The sequence below is a fragment of the Talpa europaea genome (genome assembly GCF_964194135.1).
Source record: "Talpa europaea genome assembly, chromosome: 14".
NCBI classification, from domain to species: Eukaryota; Metazoa; Chordata; class Mammalia; order Eulipotyphla; family Talpidae; genus Talpa; species Talpa europaea.
The window spans coordinates 25,764,895-25,787,829 of record NC_140082.1 but is presented as its reverse complement, the minus strand read 5'-3'; the positions used below and the strand labels follow the sequence as shown (position 1 = coordinate 25,787,829).

The window sequence follows — 22,935 nt, the reverse complement described above, 5'->3', positions numbered from 1 at the left end:
GTCCCCTTCATGTAATGTACAACATGATAACTGTAGTTAACACCATGGTATAGTATATTTAAATGTTGAGAGTACATCCTAAGAGTTCTCATCATAAGGAAAAAGAAAACTTTTTTTTTTCCTCTTTCTCTTTTGTAGCTATATGAAATAATGGTTTTAGCTAAACTTAATTTAATCATTTCATAATATACATAAATCAGTATGGTATACATCTGAAGTGTACACAGTGCAATATTTTTTTGAAGATTTATTTATATATACAAGGGCTGGGGTGAAGGCCAGAGATGCAGGGGGTGAGAGGATTCACCAGAGACAGAGTGGGGAGCAGAACATGCGGATATACCGAAATACACTGCTAAGAGGAGCAGTGGGTGAGAGAGGAGAGGTCTGCTACACCATGTGGGTCACCTCCCTGGCCAGGGATTGAACTTGTGCTGCAGTGGCTCCAGATAGCTTCATAGCACTGCGTCTCAACCCGTTGCTCCTCCAGGGAGGCCCTATACAGTGCAATATGTCAATTACATAGCAATAAAACTAGAGGGGGAATACCTCCCCCTTCCTCCATTTTCCTCCCAGCACCACTATGGGTGCTACTGGGTTTAATGCAGGGCCATGTGATAAAAACTCCTTGTTTTCCTGGAGTTTTCTGTTATATATTTATTAGCTTAATAGAGATAATTTCTTGCTTTCTGTCACTTGGTTTTAAGATTGAAGGCTTACTCTGACTATAAGAAACCATGTCGATTTTAAGAAATTAGTTACCATTTTTTTAGTCTGTGGCATTAATGGTTGTAGTGATAATTCTCACCCTCCAACCCCAGCAACCCCTATTCTGTTTTCTGTCTCTTGAGATTCTCTAGACACCTCATTGAGTGATACGGGGTCTGTATTATTGGGTTATTTCAATTTATAGTATAATTTCTTGCAGGTTCACAAGAAACTTTCTTGTTTTAAAGTTTTTTAAAGATTGATTGATTGATTGATTGATTGATTTTTTTATTTATGCAAGCACTGGGTACAGTCAGAAGTGTGGGACAGTGAGAGAATTCACCAGAGCCTGAGCAGGGAACAGAACAGGCAGAGTGATGAAATACATTGCTGAGGGGAGCAGTGGGTGGCAGGAGAGATCTGCGCGCCATGTGGGACCCTCGCCTGGTGGCTGGGGATCGAACCGGCACTGCAGAGGCTGCGGGCAGCTTCGCAGCCCTGTGCTCAACCGCTGCACCACCAGGGGAGGCCCAAGAAACTCTTTTTAATTTTTTTAATTGCCATTTTAAATTTTCAATTAGGTTTAAGGCTTTTCTCTCAAGAATAGCAGTACTCCTAATGCCTTAGACATTTTGTTTAATGTTGACAGAATCTGTGACATTTTCATTTTGTTTGTGTCTTAGTCAAAAAATGAAAGGTTGATTGGCTAAAAACCCTTGAGTATTACTGTCTTTGAGAACCAAAGTGTACTCCAAATGGGGGTGTGGACCTATTTTGAGTATGGTTCTGCTTTAAATTACTTTCTAAAGTACACGAGAAATTATTAATTAGGAAAATAATTTATTCAGGTTATTTTTAGAGAAAGATGCATCAGAATATTCTCAAATTGTCACATCACTGAAAAAAATATGAATAGGAAAACAAATAAATAATATTCTAACTGAGAGATACCAGTTAGAAATGTGTAGGTTTTTCTCCATACAATCCCAATGCAATCCAAATTTTATATTTACATTTTCCCAGCACAGTTTCTCCTGTTTGAGGAACTCTGTAGTGCCCTCCCTGTGGAGAGGGCTGCCTTGCTGTCAGTACCTCCAGGGCCACTCTGTAGAAGGAGAACAGTGGGTTTTCTGAAAGTAAAAAGCAGGAAAGTCAACAGTTATCAATTCTCACTGCTGAGACCAAGTCTTCAGACACAGTGCCAGCTGGGGAAATTATACTCCTGGCTGTTAGCCTCCGGTTCTGTTGTCAGTAGTAACAGGTAGGAGCGCCCACCTCTCCTACCTAATAGAATGTTCGTTTTGCTGTGATTTAATTGATGACAGAGGTTGGAATGTAAAGGGCTAGAATTATACTAATAAGCTTGTGTTCATGAAATACATGGTTCACACAGACAGAAATAGGTCCTGGAAAATCTTTCCCACACCTGAGTCTAGGACAGAGCACACTGGTGGGAAATATATCTTAAGAAGGATGAACCTGAGAAGTGGCCTGAAAAACAGGCTGATGCTGTTTGGCCAGGAAACTCTCATACCCAGATCATCTAAAGCTACCCTAGGGCCTCCCTGGTGGCGCAAGGGGTTAAGCACCACACTGTGAAGCAATCTGCAGCCTCTGCAGCATGAGTTCGATCCCCAGATGGCCAGGGAGCTACCCACATGGCATGGCAGACCTCTCCTGTCTTGCCTGCTGCTCCCCTCAGCAGTGTATTTCAGTAGATCTGCCTGTTCTGTTCCCCACTCTGTCTCTGGTGAATCCTCTCACCCCCCACATCTCAGGCCTGAACCCCAGGTCTTGTATGCATAAATAAATCTTTAAAAAATAAATAAAACTACCTTATATAATATGGTAGCCCTCACCATGTATGGCTATTTATATTTTAGTCAACATTTAGCAAAATTTAAGTCTGTTCCTTAGATGCAAAGCTACATTTCAAATATGTAGGGCAGAGGCTATGATGTGTGTGAACTTGGATATAGAACACTGTCCTACCCATCCATTTCTGGTTGAATGAATTTGGATTATGACCTAGCCATAGAGATTTGTAATACCAGCCCCTGATTATTTTATGCTATTTTTTTCTTTATTGAGGTAACATTGTATATAGCACTGTGTACAATTTAAGGGAGAGGCCTCCCCTGGTGGCAAAGTCTGTTGAGCAGAGCGCTGTGAAGCAATCCACAGCCTCTGCAGCACGAGTTGGATCCCCAGCTGGCCAGGGAGCAACCCACATGGCACAGCAGACCTCTCCTGACTCACCCGCTGCTCCCCTCAGCAGTATGTTTCATCAGTCTGCCTGTTCTGTTCCCTACTCTGTCTCTGGTGGATCCTCTCACCCTCCCATGCATCAGCCTTTAACCCCGTTCTTGTATAAATAAATCAATCTTTAAAAAAAAGAATCAGATTTCCATTAAAAAAAAAAACAATTTAGGGGAATAGGTTCATACCGCCTCAGATGTTGGTCACCATCCCAAACCACCATCCAAGCACCCATAGTCCTTTACCATAGTACATGGTATCCTCTCTCAGCTTTGTTTCCACTCTCCTCCCCCTTTAGTGGCCTCAATTCTGCAGTCTTATTTCTAGGATTTATTTTGGTTTACTTTTGTCAGTTCCTTTGTGTTTTGCTGCCATTGCTATCAGCTGCTTGTTATTTCTGTACTCCCCACGTGAGTGAAATCATCTGGGATTTGTTTCTCTCATTCTCACTCATTTCCCTTAGCATAATCCCCTCCAGTTCCATCCATATTTTCACAAATGGCAATAGTTCATCTGTTTTCATAGCTGAATAGTATTCCATTGTGTATATATGCCACATCTTGTTAATCCACTGCTCTGACAGTGGGCATCTTGGTTGTGTCCATAACTTAGCTGCTGTAAACGGGGCTGCAATGAACATAAGAGTGTATATATCCCTTCAAATTAGTCATTTTGTGCTCTCTGGATAGATACCTAGAAGTGAAATTGCTGGGCCATATGGTATATCTATTTTTACTGTTTTGAGAAAGCACCATACTGTTTCCATAAAGGCTGGACCAGTCTATTTTACCACCAACAGTGTAAGAGGGCTCCTTTCTTCTCTACACCCTCCCCAACCTTTGTTGTTTTCATTTTTTCATTGGGTTTTGATATGGGCCATTCTCACAGGAGTGAGGTGTTATCTCATTATAGTTTTGATATGCATTTCCCTGATAATAAGTGATGTTAAATATTTTCTCTGGTTATTTTATTATGTAGTCTCCTAAATGTTCTGGAGATAATCTAAATACTAACATATGTATGCATTCTTTTCAACAGTATATTTTTATAAATGATAGCAGAATATTGAGTATCCAGTGTTCTGCCTCATATTTTCCCCTGTAAAATATATTTTAGAGAGTCTACTTTTACCATGTTATTTTTAATATCTGAATAATAAGCCATCATCTAGATGCAACATTAATAAGTCCCTTACTGATGGGGAATTAGGACATTTAAAGTCATTTGTTAACACAGATAATGCCATAAGGAACATACATCTGTCCTTATGTACATTTTTTTAAATGTATCTAACATGAAAGTCCTAGAACCAGAATTTGAATTATCAGTCAAAAAGAATTTTTGATTTTGACAAATATCACCAAATTTTAGCCATAAGGGTCAATTCTCTAGTAAGTGCGTTATTTTTAATCTTTCTCAATAAAAAATATTTTCTTTGATTTAATATCCTAAATTTAGGCATTTTCTCTGTTTTATGTCATTTTCCATGTCTTACTCTTCTTATTTTTTGCCTAATTTTTTAAACCAGATTGTCCTTTATCAATTTCTAAGACCTAGGGAAATCAATTAGTCAAAATCTAGAAGCGATCAACTCTTTATCATTGATCATTTTTTTTTTGCTGACGCTATTGTTGGACTTTCATTTTGTTCATAATTTTTCAGTTTTGTGTAGTAAAATGCATGGGTTCTTTACATTTTAAACTTTTAAAATGTCTTATGTGTTCATATATCATCAATGCCTGGTATGTGATGAAATTTGTTGAAATGTTAGGCAATGGACACGGATAATCAGTGGTAATATAGAATCATTAAAACAGACTCCATGGGCCTCCGTGGTGGCGCAAGGGGTTAAGACACAACCTATGAAGCTGTCCGCACAACCTCTGCAAACATGAGTTCGATCCCCAGGTGGACAGGGAGCTACCCACATGGCGGGGCAGACCTCTCCTGTCTTGCCCACTGCTCTCCTCAGCAGTGTGTTTCAGTCAGTCTGCCTGTTCTGTTCCCAGCTCTGTCTCTGGTGAATCCTCTCACCCCTCACATCTCTGGCCTGTGCCCCAGCTCTTGTGTGAATAAATAAATAAATTTTTAAAAAAAGCACAACAGATTCCATGTATTCATCCCAAAGTTAAGAAATTAGTGTTGTTACCTTAACTTAATTGTAATTGAATGAACTTTTACTGAAGTACTGAATGCCAAAGGCATATCCAGTTCAGTTATCCCAAGACTCTGCTTCCTTAAGCTCTAGCTCCGTAACATTCTGACAACCTTCTCTTCATGTTGGTTCCTCTATCTTGGAACATTGTTCCCTTACCTCTTACTGTGTATTGAATATTTGAAATACAAAAGCTTTCCTATTTGTGACACAGGAAATATTATAGGAATTGCCTTTTACCTATTGTCCTGTGTTTTGTTAAACATTCTTAATGGGGCCTGCATTTTCTAACATTACTATTATATCATTATAACAAATAGCACATTTCCCGCTAAACAATCTAAACTTTGCAACCTATTTCTAAACATAGACTTGTATGAACAGATTGGCTTTAGTTCTTAAATCACCTCCTGAAGGTAGGTTAGCTGCTTAAGGGATGCATTAACTATTTTATTTTAGGTCAGTAGGGTACTTAGCTGTGCTTTATTACTAAATGCTTCCTGCCACTGGCATTTTTCCAACCAAATCCCTGATCGAGTAGCCTATTTTTAATATTAAACCTCTCTAAACCAAACTTGTGTCTTTCTGGAAGGTTAGACTTTTAGAGCAGTATATTAGTAATTTACTACCAAATTACTGAGTCATTTGTCCTGCTTAAGTATCTAACCTAGTACCGAAATTAATTTAAGCAGTTATATGAAAAAAGCTAACTTTTTCAATGGAAGTTTAAAATAATAATTTTAATATATTTTCTGTGGGAGAAAGTAATAGCTTAAAATGTTCAGATTGCATATCTAAGTACTTTTCTTATTTCTTAATAAAAATTACTGCATCAATATTTTCCTTTATGCACATTAAAAAAAGAAATAAAGTCTTTAAGGAGACCCAGAGTTTGCAAAAAATTATCAAGGTTCCTCACCCGCAAAAAATTATCAAGGTTAAATCAGCCAATTAGATAAAATATAAAAGTGCAAACCCCCTTTCTTGTGACACCAAAATTATTTCCAGGCTATTTTGTTAGACATTTCAATTGCAGTAAGAAATATTTGCTTACTCCTATTCACAAATATGACTAGCATTCCAGAAAAAAATTAAATTAGACCCCCAAATTTAAGACAGGAATTCAAATTTAAAATAGGAATTCAATCTTATCTCCTTGCTATTTTTGTGTACTCCCAGTATTTTTTATATATGAATGTATGTGTTTATAGAAAAGATTTGGGGTTTTTATTTTTTTTAACCAAATGTGATCACCATAATGTAGACATAAATATTTGTCTATAATTTTCTTAATCTTTTAAATGATTTTTCAGGCAGTGTAATAGTCTTATAACTACATGAACTAAAATTTAAAAATTGTCGGGCCTTCCTGGTGGCACAAGGGGGTAAGACACAACCAGACACAACCTATGAAGCTAACCACAGCCACTGCAGCACGAGTTCCATCCCGCAGCTGGCCAGGGAGCATCCCACATGGCACAGCAGACCTCTTCTGACTCTCCTGCTGCTCCCCTCAGCAGTGTATTTCAGTCGATCTGCCTGTTTTGCTCCCCACTCTGTCTCTGGTGAATTCTCTCAACCCCCACACCTCTGGCCTATACCCCATTTCTTGTATGCATAAATAAATAAATCTTTGAAAAATTTAAAATTGTCTTAATAAATAGGTCCTAGAAATAAAATAATTAGTCTAGATATATCATCTTGATGCATATCTCGATACAAATCAAAAGGACATCGTTTGCTTAGAGTTGTATGAATGTCAAGAACTACCAACAAAGTATAAAAGCACCAGTTTTACTGTATCCTCTCAACAGTGTAAATTGGTGCTTTGCAGAGTACAGATGTAATGAGGAAATAAAATTATGTTTAATAACATTGAATACTTTTTCCAGATGCTTGTGACTAGTTAATTTTTGGGTAAATTTTCTACACATAGTCATTGTCTATATATAGCTAATGATCTCTTGCTATTTTCTTTATCAATTAATCTTACATGTATATACATGTATATACAAAGAAAATTTGAGAGGGTCAGCTCTGTAAGAACTGAAGCCATATCCCTTTTCACAGCTGGCAAGTCCCTAGAAGACACAAATGCTGACTCTCCTTACTGTCTGTGGATTGATTATTTGTTACCACCTGGGAGGACTGGTCTGGAAAGGCAGAAGTCAAGAGTCATTGTTTGATTGTGCTGTCACTCAAAGATGGCTTTCCACTAGACATGTTATCTTTGATGTGACCTTTATTTAGTAGTAGAGAGTCCATTATGATCTTCCAGAGTTTTATATTTGTTCAGTTTAGCCACCTGCAATCCTTTCAAATATGTTTTCCACTGTCCTCCTATGCTGGCTTGATTTTCAAATGTTCTGTCTGACTAGAATTTAAATGTTTGGTCATGTTTTCAGCTGTGAATTTAAACGATCCACATAGAAATAGCAGGGGAGGTGCATAAGACATAACAGTCAGTAAATAGTCTCAATATGTCACATTTAAATGTATTTTTCAATCTTTTGTAAAAACGTTTTCAAGAAATTTTTTCTCGTAGCTTCAATTTAGTAAAGACTCATTTTACAAAGGTGGAAGTTAGCCTGGGGAATATTTACAGGACTTTACATGGCTGCACAGTGAGTCTTTAGCAGTTTTAGGATCGGAACTTTAAGTCCCTGCAGTGAAGAAGTGTGGATATGGATGGTCTCTGACTTATGATGTTTTGACTTAATGATTTTTTTTATTTTATGATATTGTGAAAGCTATAAACATTCAGTAGAAACTGTACTTCAGATTTTGAGTTTTGACCTTTTTCCCGGGCTAGTGATGTGTGGATAGATGCTCTCTCATGAACTGGGCAGAGGCTGAGGCTCTCAGTCTACCCGTGGTCATGGGGGTGAACAGTAGTTATTCTACTGAATACCCTGTTGCCAGTGTTATTTTTGGATATATTGTTTTTGATTCCTAACACATCATTTTTTTTTTTTGCTTTCCATACAGTATGTGATAAATTCCATGAGATAATTCAATATGTTATTATAAAATAGGCTTTGTGCTAAATGATTATGCCCAGTTGCAGGCTAATGTAAATGTTCAGAGCACATTTGAGCTAGGCTAGGCTAAGCCTTGGGTTAGGTAGGTTAGCTTTAGTAATGCAGTTTTTAAAAATAATTATTTATTTATGCATACAAGAACTGGGGTACAGGCCAGAGATATGGGAGGTGATATGCCTTTGGCATTCAGTACTTCAGTAAAATTTCATTCAATTACAATTAAGTTAAGGTAACAACACTAATTTCTTAACTTTGGGATGAATACATGGAATCTGTTGTGTGTTTTTTAAATTTATTTATTTATTCATTCACACAAGAGCTGGGGTACAGACCAGAGATGTATGGGGTGAGAGGATTCACCAGAGACAGAGTGGGAAACAAAATAGGCAGACTAACCAAAATACACTGCTGAGGGGTGCAGTGGGCGAGACAGGAGAGGTCTGCTGCACCATGTGGGTAGCTCCCTGGCCGGCCAGGGATCAAACTCATGCTGCAGAGGCTGCAGACAGCTTCATAGTGGTGTGCTTAACCCCTTGCACCACCATGGAGGCCCAGTAAATGCATTTTGACTTAAGGTGTTTTCAACTTATGATGGGGGGATGTTAGTGGGACATAACCCCCATCATAAGTTGAGGAAGATTTAATGGGATAGGAAACTTCACTGAAAATAAACTTTAATCACATTTTCAAAATACAAAATCACTTTTGAATTTCTTAGAAGGATGTTATGTAACTTTTAAAATGACTTATTAAAAAGTGTTGGTTGGTATGGGGCATATTAAACTAGCTGACCTGTAGTTGACATATTCACTAAATTAATAAAATGGGTGATTATTAAGGTTTATGATAAATCATCAAGTATTTCTTCAAACTGAAGTCTTTATTCTTTTACTCACTATAGTAAATATGCATTGAACATTTGCTTTTGTTCAGTAGATTGTTATGAAAAGTCATGAGAACATTTAGGAATGTTTAAGAATGTTTTGAAATGTTTAGCAATGCTAAAGAGGACTCTGTACAGTGGAAAAGATTTGAGATATAGATTGTGGGGTAAAATAGGTTTTCTCCTAGTAATTTTTATTCTTTCATTCAGCGCATGTTCACAGAGTGAGTATTCTGTACCAAGCACTATTCTAGGAACTTGGAACAATTAAGTGAAAAATAGAAAACACTCTTTGCCTTCATGTTTCTATTGCAGAGATACAGACATGAAACAGCAAACATATTAAGTCATATTGTATGGTAGAAGATAAAGGCACTTTTTTAAAAAAATTAGAACATGGTAAGCTTAGAAATGGGGATTACAATTTTAAGTTGGGTGGTCATGAAAGGCCTAATTGAGAAGAACAACATTTGGGCAATAACTTGGAGGTGTGATAGAGGAATACAGGGAGGTGCCCATGGGGAACATCAGGGAGGTCAATGGGGTTGGAATAAAAGAAGATTGTGTGTGTGTGAGGTGAGAGTATAAGAGATGGGTAAAAGAGGAAATCTGAGAAAAGAAACTTGGAAGAAGCAGTCAAGTCAAAGACTGAGAGTCACTTCTTGGAAACCAAGTTGAGAACACAAACAAGGGATAAAGGGTGATATTAAACAGCCATGCTAAGTACTACTGATCAGTTAAGTAAGGTTAGCACTGAGAATTGAACAATGGATTTAGCCATATGTCGTTGGTGGCCTGATTGATCTAAATGAGTGGTTTTTGTGGAGTGGTAAAAGAGGGTGCATTTAAAAGAAAACTGAAGAATAATTAGTATAAGCAATTTCAGGTAGGCATTGTTTTCTGCAAAGAAGGAAGAGAAAAGAAATGGGGTGCACGTTGGCACAGTGGGTTGAGCGCAGCTCTGTGAAGCTGTCTGCAGACTCTGTAGCATGGTTCGATTCCCTGACAGCTAGGGAGATTCCCACATGGCACAGCAGACCTTGCCTGTCTCGCACGCTGCTCCCCTCAGCAGTGTATTTCATCAGTCTGCCTGTTCTTCTCCCAGGTCTGTCTCTAGTGAATTCTCTCACCCTCCTGTGCTGCTGGCCTGTAACCTGGTTATTGTATAAATAAATAAATCTTTAAGAAAAAGAAAAAAGAAAAAAAAGAAATGGGGTGCAAACTGGCAGAGAAAATGGAGTCAAGAGACAATTTTCTTATGCAGAGAAAAATGTAGAATATGTGTATGCTAATGTGAATGATTCAGTAGAAAGACTTAAAAGGTAGTGATGTCCTTGCAGAGTTTCTGGCGCTATCTATACTGACCATGAATTCCTACACCAAAAATTCCTGTGTATAACTCACTAACTCCTTTCCCTTCATTTAATTATTTTCAGCAATGTTTTGGGAAAGTCCAACTCTCCCAGGCACTATCTGCTTCTTGCCTCTCATTTCCATTCAACTTTGACAGAAAGGTGAAGGTTTTCATAAGAAAAATTCTTGGCATCTATCCCCATCAGTAAACATAAATTATAAGCCCAAAAATCCCTTCTACACACCATGTTGTAATATAATTATGAAGGGAAATTATTTATCCTATGCTTGAGCTCAAAACTCAAAATAATATTAAAATTGGCCATTTGATTTTTCAAAATTTTTCTTTTTAGTAATGTCAAATTTTTCAAATGTTAGCCAGAGGTTTTTCTATGAAATTTAAACAGCCATCACATCCTCACTTTAAGAAATAACTTGGTGATGACCGTATTTTAATATATTATTCTTAAATATATGCACAGATATGTATGTTAGCAAGTCTCTTAGCTCTGTACCTACCATTTGTTCTTTTTTTAATAATTTCAGCTTCAGTGCTGAAAGCTAGCAACTGTTTTATTGAACTAAAGGTTACTCAGAGATGTTTGATTTCCAGCCAACTTTCGGCAAGATTAGCTGCCAAAGAGGCTACTGAAGGCCAGCTTGCCAAATTTATGTTCATTTTCAGGGAAGAGAGAAAAATTTAAATAGCTGGTTTCTTGACTTCCATTGTTTTCCTATTCTAGTTATATACTTTCCATTGTAGAAGAATAATGAAAAGAATGCTTTACAATTTTGAGATACACGCTGTAGTGAGGAAAATCTCAGTGTACTATCCAACTCTTCAAATCCTTTCCACAAACAGCATTATATTGATGAATGAGAAACAATCATTATCTGGGTTTCATTGGACCCTCATTGCACCTTTTCTTATGCTACCTTTTTGGCAAGATAAACTGAGAATCTGTGAATGTGTGTGGGGGATGGGGGTTGGTGTGAGAGAGAGAGAGAGAGAGACACACACACACACACACACGCACGCACACGCACACACACACACACACACACGCACGCACACGCACACACACACACACACACACACACGCTAAGAAATTGGAATTTGAAAGTCACCATGACACTTTATAAGCATTTGAAAAGCTATATGGGTACCTGGCAAACAGAACAGAGATATATTTTTGACTAATAGAAACATCTGTTGCATGTAGGGATTCTAGTTTATTTTTTTATGAACTGATACAAATTGCTCAGTGATAACTCCTACCTCCACTGATTACTAACTTTATAATCTCTATGCCTCAGTTTTTCATCAGTAAAAATGTAGATAATTAGAGATTAAATAATGTAATGCTTGTGAATCAACATAGTGCCTAGCACTGTGAAAGCCATCATTAAAAATTAGCAGTAATTATGCATATACATAATCTAATCTTATAAATGGATTGATCCAATTAGTAACAATTTTTAGAATAGTCTCAAAATATGCTGATTTTAGCCTTTAAGAAGGCCTAGGAAGAAAACCACAGAACGATCTCAGATGACATGATTTTCCCAATAATGTGGAATTTCCTGACAATTTAAATGCCTCATCAGATCAAGAAAATCAAAGATGAGGCATTTCTGTAAGATAATGTGTATAAGTGAAAAGACTTCCCAAAATTCATATTCCAGTGTTTGAGTATGTATGTATTTGCAGAGTGAAAGAACTAGGAAAGGAGAGAAAGCTTAAATAAAGCCTCTTGAAAAGGGTTATGTTAGCTTATGATCTTTTCTCAGTTCTCAAACTGCTAAGTATTTCTTGTCCTCCAGGTCTTAGTATATACTGTTCTCTTTTGTTGGACATTTCTGCTCTCAACATATCCCAGGGAAAACCTTTTTTTCTTCATCTTTTGGGCTATTTCAGATTAAATGTCAACTTAGAGTATATATTATCCTAACTAAAGTAGCATTTTCCCACTATCATTTTATTACATGAGCCTGTTTTTTTTTTTCTCATTATAATTATTTTTCTGATTTTTTTAAATTGGTCTCTCTTTAGACTATCAAGCTTCATGATGAAACCAAAGCTTTTATCTTTTATTCACAGTTATGTTCCCAGCATTTAAATTAATTACAGCATTAATGGTACTCAGTAAATGCATGTAGTTGTTTGGGCTTTTTTCTTCTTTCTCTCTTCCTTCTTTCTTTCCTTCCTTCTTTCTTTCTTTCTTTCACTAAATATAATGTCTTCATCAGTGCATATGATAGGTGCACCTACTTTACAACTTTTCCTGCACCTTTGGGAAAATAGAAGCTTAATATTTTAGCTTCTACATAATCATAAAAGTATGAGTTTGTATAGCTTTATTTCCATTACTTTTGCTAACATTTTTACACTAAACCATACATTTTACACCAACCATTACATTTGGGATTTTCAATATTCTATGAATTTGCATAATGATTATGTGACAATTGCAAACTAAAGTGTACAATATTCATGAACATGTGATTTACCTCAATACCCATTTTTTAATTTCTTGAGTCAGAAACTCTCTTTATCAGTAAATGATTTTTGGTTTTGTCTCTGAAGATATCAGCAAAGGAGGGGATAATAATTCATTTTCTCAGTGAGATCCAAATCATTTCATAGAAAAAGTTTAATTCTTTTGAACTGTAAAAAGAGATGACAACATAAAAAACAAACAAACAAAAAGACCTTCCCTAGGCAATACAAGCTAAGAATATAGCACAGAATCCTTTCTCTCCTCCTTCACCTCAGAAGTCTATCCAGTTTTCCTTTTTTCCAAAATGGGGCCTTTGATCAGTATGGCCATGAGATGCCTGCCTATCCTATAACTGGTAGGAGTAAACAGTTAAATTAGTCATTGACGTAGCATAATCCCATATACAAGGAGGTGGTTTAAATTCTTGAAGATTTTAGTATACTATGAGAAATTGATTTTGTCCACCAACACTGCTTTTATATGTCATAAAAAGATTGCCTGCGGAAATAGTTGACTGTTTGGGGTCAACCTTTTGAGTAGGCTAATGAATCTTATCCTTTTGACTTTAAAAGAGAAAATATAAGAATACTAAGAAAACTGATCCCAGAAATATATATGACAGTGAAAAAATAGATTACACTGTCAAAAAAGCCAACTTCATAAATAAACAAAAGGAAAAGGATTATGCTTTTTGTGCAAATATTTGACATAATAATAGAAAAAGACAAATTGAAGGGGTAGATAAAAGCATTACTACAATTAAACTAAATTTTCCTTTGTGCAAAGAAAACTTATTTGGAGTAAAAGTTCTGAGGATAATAGTAGAAGATCCTGGGTGAGGTATTGGTAGATGTTAGGTGCAAGTTGCTTGTGAGAACTGTACATTGAGGAATTGCCATTCCATATTAAGATATGGAAAGGGAGCTAAGGAAAGCTGAACATATAAGTTACTTGCAAGGACAAATACTACCAAAGACAAGTTTATCACAGTGTAGGAACCCAAGAGATCAAAAGTACATCTTGTAATGAACCTTTTCTTGAGTTTATGGAAATCACTGCCAGCTGTTCCTATCTGAAGACTACTTGAGGCAGAATGACCCAGGAAGTCCATATGGTACAAAGGCAAAAGCTTAATTAGCTATACCACGTCTAACTTCCCATTCCCAGAAGGAAGGAAATTAATTGTAATGCACATGTTGAGAGAGTGACTTTCAAAAATGCAAGAACTCTGGAAAGTAAAACATGCTACTGTTTTATAGCTGCTATCTTTTATAGGAGAATTTCAGGTGATGGTAATTTATGTCTCTTTTTCTAGAAAGGGCACATGTAGCTTCCACAATGAAATTTATTTTACAGATACAAGGAGGGAAACTGTGACTCCTATAATTTACACTTGTTCGTTGTAACATCTCATTTTATAAAATAGTCAAAAGCTCGTAAATTATAAATATGCCAAAAGTCAATGTAACATTTTTAAAATTATAATTGCTTAATTACTTAAACGTGGAAGCACTTCTGAACATAACTGCAATAAGTTACACCTGTCTATTAGCAAAGGACTTAAATTCTTATTTTGTTGAAAAGGGAATGAGATTGCATATGGAGTGTGTGTGTGCGTGTGTGTGCGTGCGCGCTCGGGCGTGCATGCACGCATGGGCACACAAGTGTGCTGCTTTTCCTGTCATTATGGGGTTCTAAATGACAGAAATTTTGTTTGTTCACAGAGGTGTGACCTGAACTCTGATAGTGTTTGGATCTAAAATGTCAACACTTGTGAGTGTGGGAGCTGAGGTCCTTTATTGATATAATTGTACTTCTGGATCATTTCCTACTGTGCTCCACCTGCTCTAGGAAATTTTCTGGAAGGGTAGGAATCCCCTAATGTCTGTGTAGAAAAACTCGTGAATTTCACTTGAACAAAAAAATCTCAGTACGTTCTCTATCCTCCATGCACCTTAAGTTTCACTTCATAGCAACATAAATAATCTATGTTATGGTACCAACAATTAAGATGCATTCAATCTATAATTTTTATTCTACTACTTTGTTTTCTAGCATTTTTGTCAAAATTGGTCTTAGCTCAGAGTTGAAAAAAGAGAAAGAAAGAGAAGAAAAGTAAGGAAGATTTTATTTTATTAAGGTAAAGTTTGTTTACAACACTATATATGACTTAGGTTGCAGTGCCAGCGACGGAAGGGAGGTTCTCTATCAATTCGTGCAGCCAGATAAAGGAGGGTCCTGGAGCCCTCAGTGACTTTTAGACTTTAATGCTCTCTATATGCCAATTGTTGTGGAGCAAGCCTGGGGGGAGAGGGAAAAGGGCAGGAGGCAGGGAATCTTTATTCTGTCTCTTTGGGATCTCTCTGGTTTTTCTCTTGTGGTTTCATCCTCTTTATAGCTGTTAAACCAGCCATGTTTGTCTCTGAGTGATGCCACCCTTACAGCGTCTACCTTCAGGCTCAGGTGTGTCCACTTACACATGCCCACACCATACTCTGGGTGTCTATCATCAGGTATGCATGCCCCATGCCCATGCTCCCAAGGGCCTCCTGCATTAGGATAATGAAAGCAGCAGGTGATAGCCACAGAGGGTAGCGGTGTAAATGCCTGGCCATCTTCATTTACCCTACAAGGTTCTCACCTCTTCACATGTGTGTAGCATACACACCATGTCTACCTCCAAAATGCTCCACCATAGGAAAATTTTAAGAATGCCTTTCTTTCATTTTCATCAGAGTTTACAGTATACTCCCCCATCACACTCAAACAAAAATGTGGTTTGGGATTCAGTGATGGAACTGTATGTTTAAGGAGCCTGGAAATACAGTTTCATTAGTACAAGGCATTATAACTTTTTCCTTCTCAAAACTTCTTTTATTAGAGTTTGCACTAAATTGTTCTATGAATCTAAACTCAAGCTAACAAATCAACCAAGCTTTGAAATTTCTTCATAATTGTTATTGTAACAATTTGTACTGTTATTTATTTCTGTGACTTTATTTTCAACAGTATTTTCTAAGTTGGAGAAGCATTTCTATATCACTTTGAGCTTGGTTAAACTCATTGCTTAGAGCTGTGATTACTTTCAAGTTCTAATCAAATGGGCAAAGCTCTCTTCTTACTTGGGAAGTCACAGACAATCAAAAGCAGTATTTTTCTTTTTTTCCGTCCAATAATATGTTTATTAACATTTATTATTGAAGAATTGTCTTATTGCATAGGATACACTTTCTGTATCAAGGTAATGGAAAGGGATCAATAAATGCAAAGATTACATACTTTTTCTTTGACAGAATGTTTCATCTGAAACAAACATATCATGTGCCAGTTACTATAGAGCCAGAATGCCCTTTACAGCTGTTTACACTTCAGATGTAAAATGGCAATTTGATAGAGACTAACAGTGTGATGTGAGCAACTGCGTAAAAAGGCTACTTAGGAGCATGCCCAGTGAGCTGAATGAGTCCTGCGCCCCCCTCCCTTCCCAGATCTCTGAAGATAAGACTTGAACTTTGCACTTGCAAATGTCACTGCATACGTTTTGCTCTAGGCTTTTTTTTTTTTTTTTTAAAGGATCTGTTACAACTAATTTCCTTTTAACGACATGAACCGGGAAGAGAATTTTTAGGGCACTAAGATGCTTTAAGTTTAGATTGACTTGATGCCTGTCTTTGAATGCACTTGAAGTGTTCTTTCTTTTTAAAGCAATATAAAGCATAGGCGCGTTTGTTTTCTCTCCCTTGGAATGGGAAAATAAGATTCTCCTTGGATTGGAGTCCTCCGGGCTAGGGAGTGAAAGCCCGGGAGGCAGCAAGGGACGGAGAGAGGGGCTTGTCCAGAGCATGGATAGGAAAGGAATAGGGGTTCCTCCGGGCTCAGTGCTCACGGAGGATCGGTTCCCGGGGCTGCAGCTGCGGACGAGAAAGGCGTTGTTTGGCTAATGAAGGCCACCTGGATCAGGCTTCTGAAAAGAGCCAAGGGAGGAAGGCTGAAGAATTCGGATATCTGTGTAAGCTCAAGGGCTTTTGTTTGGGGGGAGACGTTTTTTTGTCCTTGCTTCTGCTGTTGTTGTGGTGAGTGCATGCAGCGACTCCTTTGATTTAGTAACACGATCCTGATTGCAAGAGAGGGAGCTAGGAAGATTCCTGCAATTTCCTGAGCTCCTTTTCCTATGTTGTGATTTATCACTGTGGGAGAGGTCTCAGACAGGTGTTTTTTGTAGACAGCTTTTATAATATGTATTTAAAGGTATTTTAAAAGGGGGTGCTTAAAGACTGAGTGAGGCTGACTGCTGGTGTCTTACAGTTTTGTCAGAGAAGGTATCAGGTGAATAAACAGGTACAAAAGGATGCTTAAGCTAAAGTGGGAGTCATCTCATGATAGTGACATTTGGGGGAATTCAAGTTTGTAACTCAGACTTTCTTTTATGTTTTTTATTACCATATCTTCTTCCCAGTTGCCAATACTTGTTCTAGCGTGTAGATGGTTCTTGAAGCTATCCTTCAAATCCATCTATGCCCTTCAGCTCTGCACTGCACCACAGAGCTGGTTTAATTCTAAAGGAACTTGTTCTAGCTTCCAGAAAGGATAGTAATTGGAACATAAACCTTGGGGATGAGGGTAACTTGGTGGATACAACTATCCTAGTGAACGGTCTATGGATAGGAACAGGATTTTTCTAGCTGGTTTGCTACCAAACGGATGATTTTTTCCCTCTTTTTAGGAATTTATAGCACAATCTAGGAAGCTGACTGCCATGTCAATGAGAGTTTTCCAACACAAACATCATAGACGGAATCTATTTTAAAATGTAAATTTTCTTCTCAAGGGTTCGGCAGACTCCTACACCAGCCGTCCGTCCGATTCAGATGTTTCTTTGGAGGAAGATCGGGAGGCAGTGCGCAGAGAAGCAGAGCGACAGGCCCAGGCCCAGTTGGAAAAAGCAAAGGTAAGACCATGTCTTCCCTGCCAAGATCTGTCTTGCCACTTGTGCTGGGTCCTGATGGACTACCTATGGAAGTTGCTCCTGAGCTTCTGTTTGATATATTCCATTTCATTGTCTGACTTAAAAGAGGTACCAGAAAAGGAGTGTATTGTCTACGCTTGGGAGAAAAAAGGACGTGTGACATGTAAGGGTGGTCTCGCCTTTATGTGGTTTTATAATCCAGGCAACTTGTCTCTGTTGGTGGATGGTTTATTTAGACACAAAGAAAAGTTCCCCTGAATATAAAAAGATAAAAAGCTGGCTCTAATATCAAAATGATTTTAACTTCATTTTTCTGGTAAACCATATATCCTTGTTTAAAAAACCATATTTCTTCAAGGAAATGGTTTTTTTCCTTAGACCTGAATAATCTGTCTCCCCAGATTTTATTTAATAGTTGTTTTGTAATAGTGTTTTCTTACATTAAAAAAATGCATTGCATTCTGCTTTTCAAAAATAAAGCTGCAGAATTTTTAAAAAGTTCCTTCCCCTTAGAACATTTCTCATAATAATAGAGTGTGTATATATAGAGGGTGACTGGAAATCAAATATAAAGTATATTGGTACAGAATTTAGCTGAGACTGTTTCCTCTCACTAATTATAATGGTTTGAGTGTTTTTTCCATGTGGTCACTCAAGTAGCTATTTCTAAGCCTTTAGTTATCTGTTTGGGGCATTTTGTCCATGACTATGTGCTGTGAATCATGAGTTAGATAAATGGCACAGCTATTTCATAGATGGTTTTCCAAGTTTAAGTACCTTGGTTTGTGTGATATTTGGTAACTTTTAACACAGTTGTTGATTTTTTCTTGAAAGAAATTGCTATTTTGAAAAAAATTGAGTTCTGTGTTTACCTTGCTTTAAAAAAATCAAGGGTGGCATTAGACACTTCTGCTGATAGTTTTATCTCTGTGATCAGTAACATTTCTGTGTGTTGCTATGGGAATCATGTCTTGGAGATCCTGGTTTGAATGCAGGGACAGCCTGATGTAATATGCATGACCTCTAGCTCAGAAGCCTAGTAGGTTACAGAGGGGCTGCCAGGAGACCTTGACTTTTTAAAAAGCAGTATTTCCAAACATCAAAACAATGTTCTTACCTCAGCTGGCAGGGAAGTCATCTCAAGGTCTGACTCAATTTTGACTGCACGACAGCTGTTAAACAGCTGGAGCAGGGAGCAGGGAACTGATAGAGCAAGGTGTGGTCCAGTTGCCATCAACTTATCTACCAAAGTTAACCATTTGATGCATGGATGAGCTTGGAAAACATCATGCTACATAAAATAAGCAATCACGGAAGAACAGATACTGCATGATTCCACTTGAAGTATCTAAAGTACTCAAACTAGTAGAAGCTGAGAGTTGAATGATGGTTGCCAGGGACTTGGACGAGGAGGTAATGAGGAGTTGCTCTTCAACAGCCATAAAATTTCAGTTATGCAAGATGAACACATTTTAGAGTTACAGGACACCATTGTGCCTATAGTTAACAGCACTGTGCTGCGCACTTAAAAATGCGTAGCTCTCTCGTTAAATTTTCTTACTACAATAAAAAACAAGTGAAGTTGAAATTAAATAATAAAGAAAACTAGATAATGAATATGTGGCACACAAATGTAGTTGCCACAAGTTTGCCAGGTAGCTAATATATGGTGGAATTGAGAATCTGAATTCTGTTTTCTATATTTTGCACCAGGGTGCAGAAAAAGTCAAGGAAAAAAATAAGTTTGTATTCCAGAAATAAGAGTGTTCTATTTGCACTAATTTATTCCTGTGATTTTCACATACCAAAATTAAACTGTTTCTCAGATTTATATCACAGCATCATACAACCCATTCTTTTCAAAGCACTTTGGTTACCTGACTGGGGCATTTTGTCTATGACTTTGCTGAGTTAACAGCTGCATAGAACTTTTAACTGTTTTTCACCCCTGCATGGACCAAAATATTGATTCTGAATCAAATCAGCTTTGTGTTGTCATACCAACTAAAAGGTTTATAATTACAAGTGAAGTAGAAGAGGAAAGAAAATAAGATCATTTAAAATGAAAGTAAAGTTAGTGAAGGCCTATTTTCTGTGTTTAATGAAAATAGTTTATTGACATCCATTTTTCTTCATTAAAATTAGGACACTGTCTTAAGCCTTTAATGTATTCAAATGAGTTACACTAGGCTAAGTGAGAATTTTAGAAGATAAAAGTGAGTAGGATTTATTTTTATGTTAAAATCATGGTTAGGTATGGTTTATTAATTCCAATGTCTTTGAGAAGGAATGCCAAAGAGAGACTGTGGATGGCTTGTTCACAAGTTTATTTTGTTCTCCACCACAATCCTATCATTGTTACTTTGTGGAACCTATTTCAAAATGATACCTTAAAGTTTAAAAATATGTGCATTCATTTTTAATTTTTAGATAGTTTGGAACACTTTGCACATCCATCTCGATGAATCGAAAGTTCTCGAGATTTATTTTGTGACCATCATAGCATCCCTCTAGCAGAAAAACTTTATGAGTAGATGCTTTCATTCACTGACCCTATAGATCACATGCAGTATGCCTGTGCAAATACCTGTAGTAAACCTCAGCGGTGCTTTCAGTTCCTGGCCCTCTCTAAAAATGAACTACATTATCCCTTAATTGCCTTAAGATTACATCTTTGAAATAAGGTGATTGGCAGTGAATGAAACTAGAGACTTTGCATTTTGAAATTAAGTGACCTACAAAAGGTTATATAACTTGGGATTCTGTGCTGCCAGTAAAACCTAATACTTTGCACTAGCACTTTCTTACAGCATCTCTTGAACTAGTAAATTCTGCAGGGAACAGATTATATATTAATTTTGAGACAAATAAATATCAACTGACATGAACTTCTTTTTTAATTTAGTGTTTGTTTTCTGATCCCAAATGCATATTAGATCTTGTCCAGTTTGCCATACTTTGCAAATCCCAATTATTTTAAAAGCTCCTGTTCTTTGATATTGCCTTAAAGACAAGTCATGTAGGGATTTAATTTATTCCCACATTGATCTTTTTTAAAATAACAGCTGTACTAATATAATCACTCACTTGGAACTCCCTAGTGGTATAGGGTTAAAGTCTCAGTGCTATCATGCTATTATAGCTATGGCCAGAGTTTGATCCTCGGCCAGGAAGCTAATCCACATATGGCACAGCAGACCTCTTCTGTCTCACCCAGTGCTCTCTCAGCAGTGTATTTCAGTAGATCTGCCTGTTCTGCTCCCCGCCCTGTCTCTGGTGAATCCTCTCACCCCCTGCACCTCTGGCCTATACCCCAGTTCTTCTATGCATAAATAAATTAAATCTTTTTTAAAAATCACTCATTTAAGGTATACACTCAGATTTGTGTAGCTATCACATTAATCAATTTTAGAACATTTTCATCATGGCTAAAAGAAATTCCATGTTCTAAATTAGCAGTCCAATTCCTCACAACCCACTCGGCCCTAGGTAACCACTATTCAACTTACTGTGTGTATAGATTCTTCTATTCTGGATATTGCGTATAAGTGGAATCATACTATAGATGGTCTGTTATGACTACTTCCACTTATATAATGTTTTCGGTGCTCATCCATGTTATAGCACATATTGGTACTTCTTTCCTTTTTATTGCCAACATAATATTTCATTTTTATCTATTTGTATGTACATACATATACATATGCATAATGCATATGTATCACATTATATTAATCCATTTATCAGTTGAAGTATATGGAGTTATTTCCATATTTTAGCTATTATGAATAATTCTGTTAGGAACATTCTTGTACAAATCCTTGCATTAAAGTGTTTTCATTTCTTTTACGTGTCCATCTAGGAGTGAAATTGTTGAGTCCTATGATAATTTTTTCTTAATTGGGAGAATTGTTTTTCTTTTCTCTCTCCTCAATAATGATTCCTTCTGCCCTATATCTGTCTGAGCTGGGAAAAAAAAACGGATGTGGAATGGAATGAAGCAGAGATGAATATGTTCAGTGCTGCATTTTTAGTAGAATGGATTAACTCTAAATTTTAAGTTGATTGTTCTCTCATGGGTGAATGTCTGCTGTATTGAAGCAACAGTACCAGGCCAAAGTCGTAAAGGAACAGATGGATCTTTTGCCTGCAAAAAGTTGCTAGTTTGTTTACGGGAAAAAGTCTTGACCTTAAATCATGCTAAGAGGTCGGCATACTCAAGATAAATAGATAGGTCTGTGAATTTTCAGAGGAAAAGACTGCACCCTGCTGGCAGAAAAAGAAAATTCTTTTTGGAAGAGTTGGTGGCCTAAAACTAAACCTTGGCAAGGTTGACAGATGGAGATGAGCTTAAGAAGCAAAGAGTAGAGGACTTCCCTGGTGGCGCAGCGGGTTGAGCGCAGCACTGTGAAGCTGTCTGCAGCCTCTGCAGCGTGGGTTTGATTCCCGCCGGCCAGGGAGATACCCACATGGCACGGCAGACCTCTTGTCTCTCCTGCTCTCCCCTCAGCAGTGCTTTCGGTCCATCTGACTGTTCTGCTCCCAGCTCTGTCTCTGTCTCTCCCCCTCCCACCTCTGGCCTGTACCCCAGCTCTTGTATAAATAAATTAAAAAAAAAATCTTTAAAAAGAAGCAAAGAGTAGAAAGTGGAGAGAGTCCTAGGCTTGAGAAGTAACCAAAGTAACATTTCCAGCCTATGGAAATGTTTGGCAACAAGAAAGCGTGACTCCTTGACTCCTCTTTAGAGAAAAGTACTTTTTTGAGATCTTGCCAACTTGAAAACGTCTTTAGAGTGTCTTTATTTGCATTTAATTGTTTAGCTGGATATAGTAGTCATGTAGGAAAAGCATTTCCTTGGGGTTTTTAAAGGCATTGTTTGGTTGTCTGCTGGCTCCCAGCATTGCTGTTGTGATTGCTGCTGTTGTTTTGTCTTTATCTGTGGTTTTTGTTTTTTAATTTAATGTTAAGAACTATTCTGCTTTAGCATTTTGAAATATTGCTATCATGTGCTTGGTGTGGGTCTTATTATTTGTTTTGCCCCATTTCTTATACAAACCTTTGTTGTGAAG

At 37.3% G+C, this 22,935-nt stretch overlaps 1 protein-coding gene across 2 annotated transcripts in view; it reads left to right on the top strand.

Annotated features, from left to right (window-relative positions):
* CACNB2 (calcium voltage-gated channel auxiliary subunit beta 2) overlaps positions 1-22,935 on the top strand; it is a gene marked incomplete at both ends in the record, with an annotated part of 300,427 nt that overhangs the window by 182,251 nt on the left and 95,241 nt on the right. For both annotated transcript variants that reach the window (XM_084254336.1, XM_084254337.1), the window contains one exon: positions 17,729-17,848. In XM_084254336.1, coding sequence (XP_084110462.1) covers positions 17,729-17,848 — 120 coding nt within the window. The remainder of the gene's footprint in view (positions 1-17,728; positions 17,849-22,935) is intronic.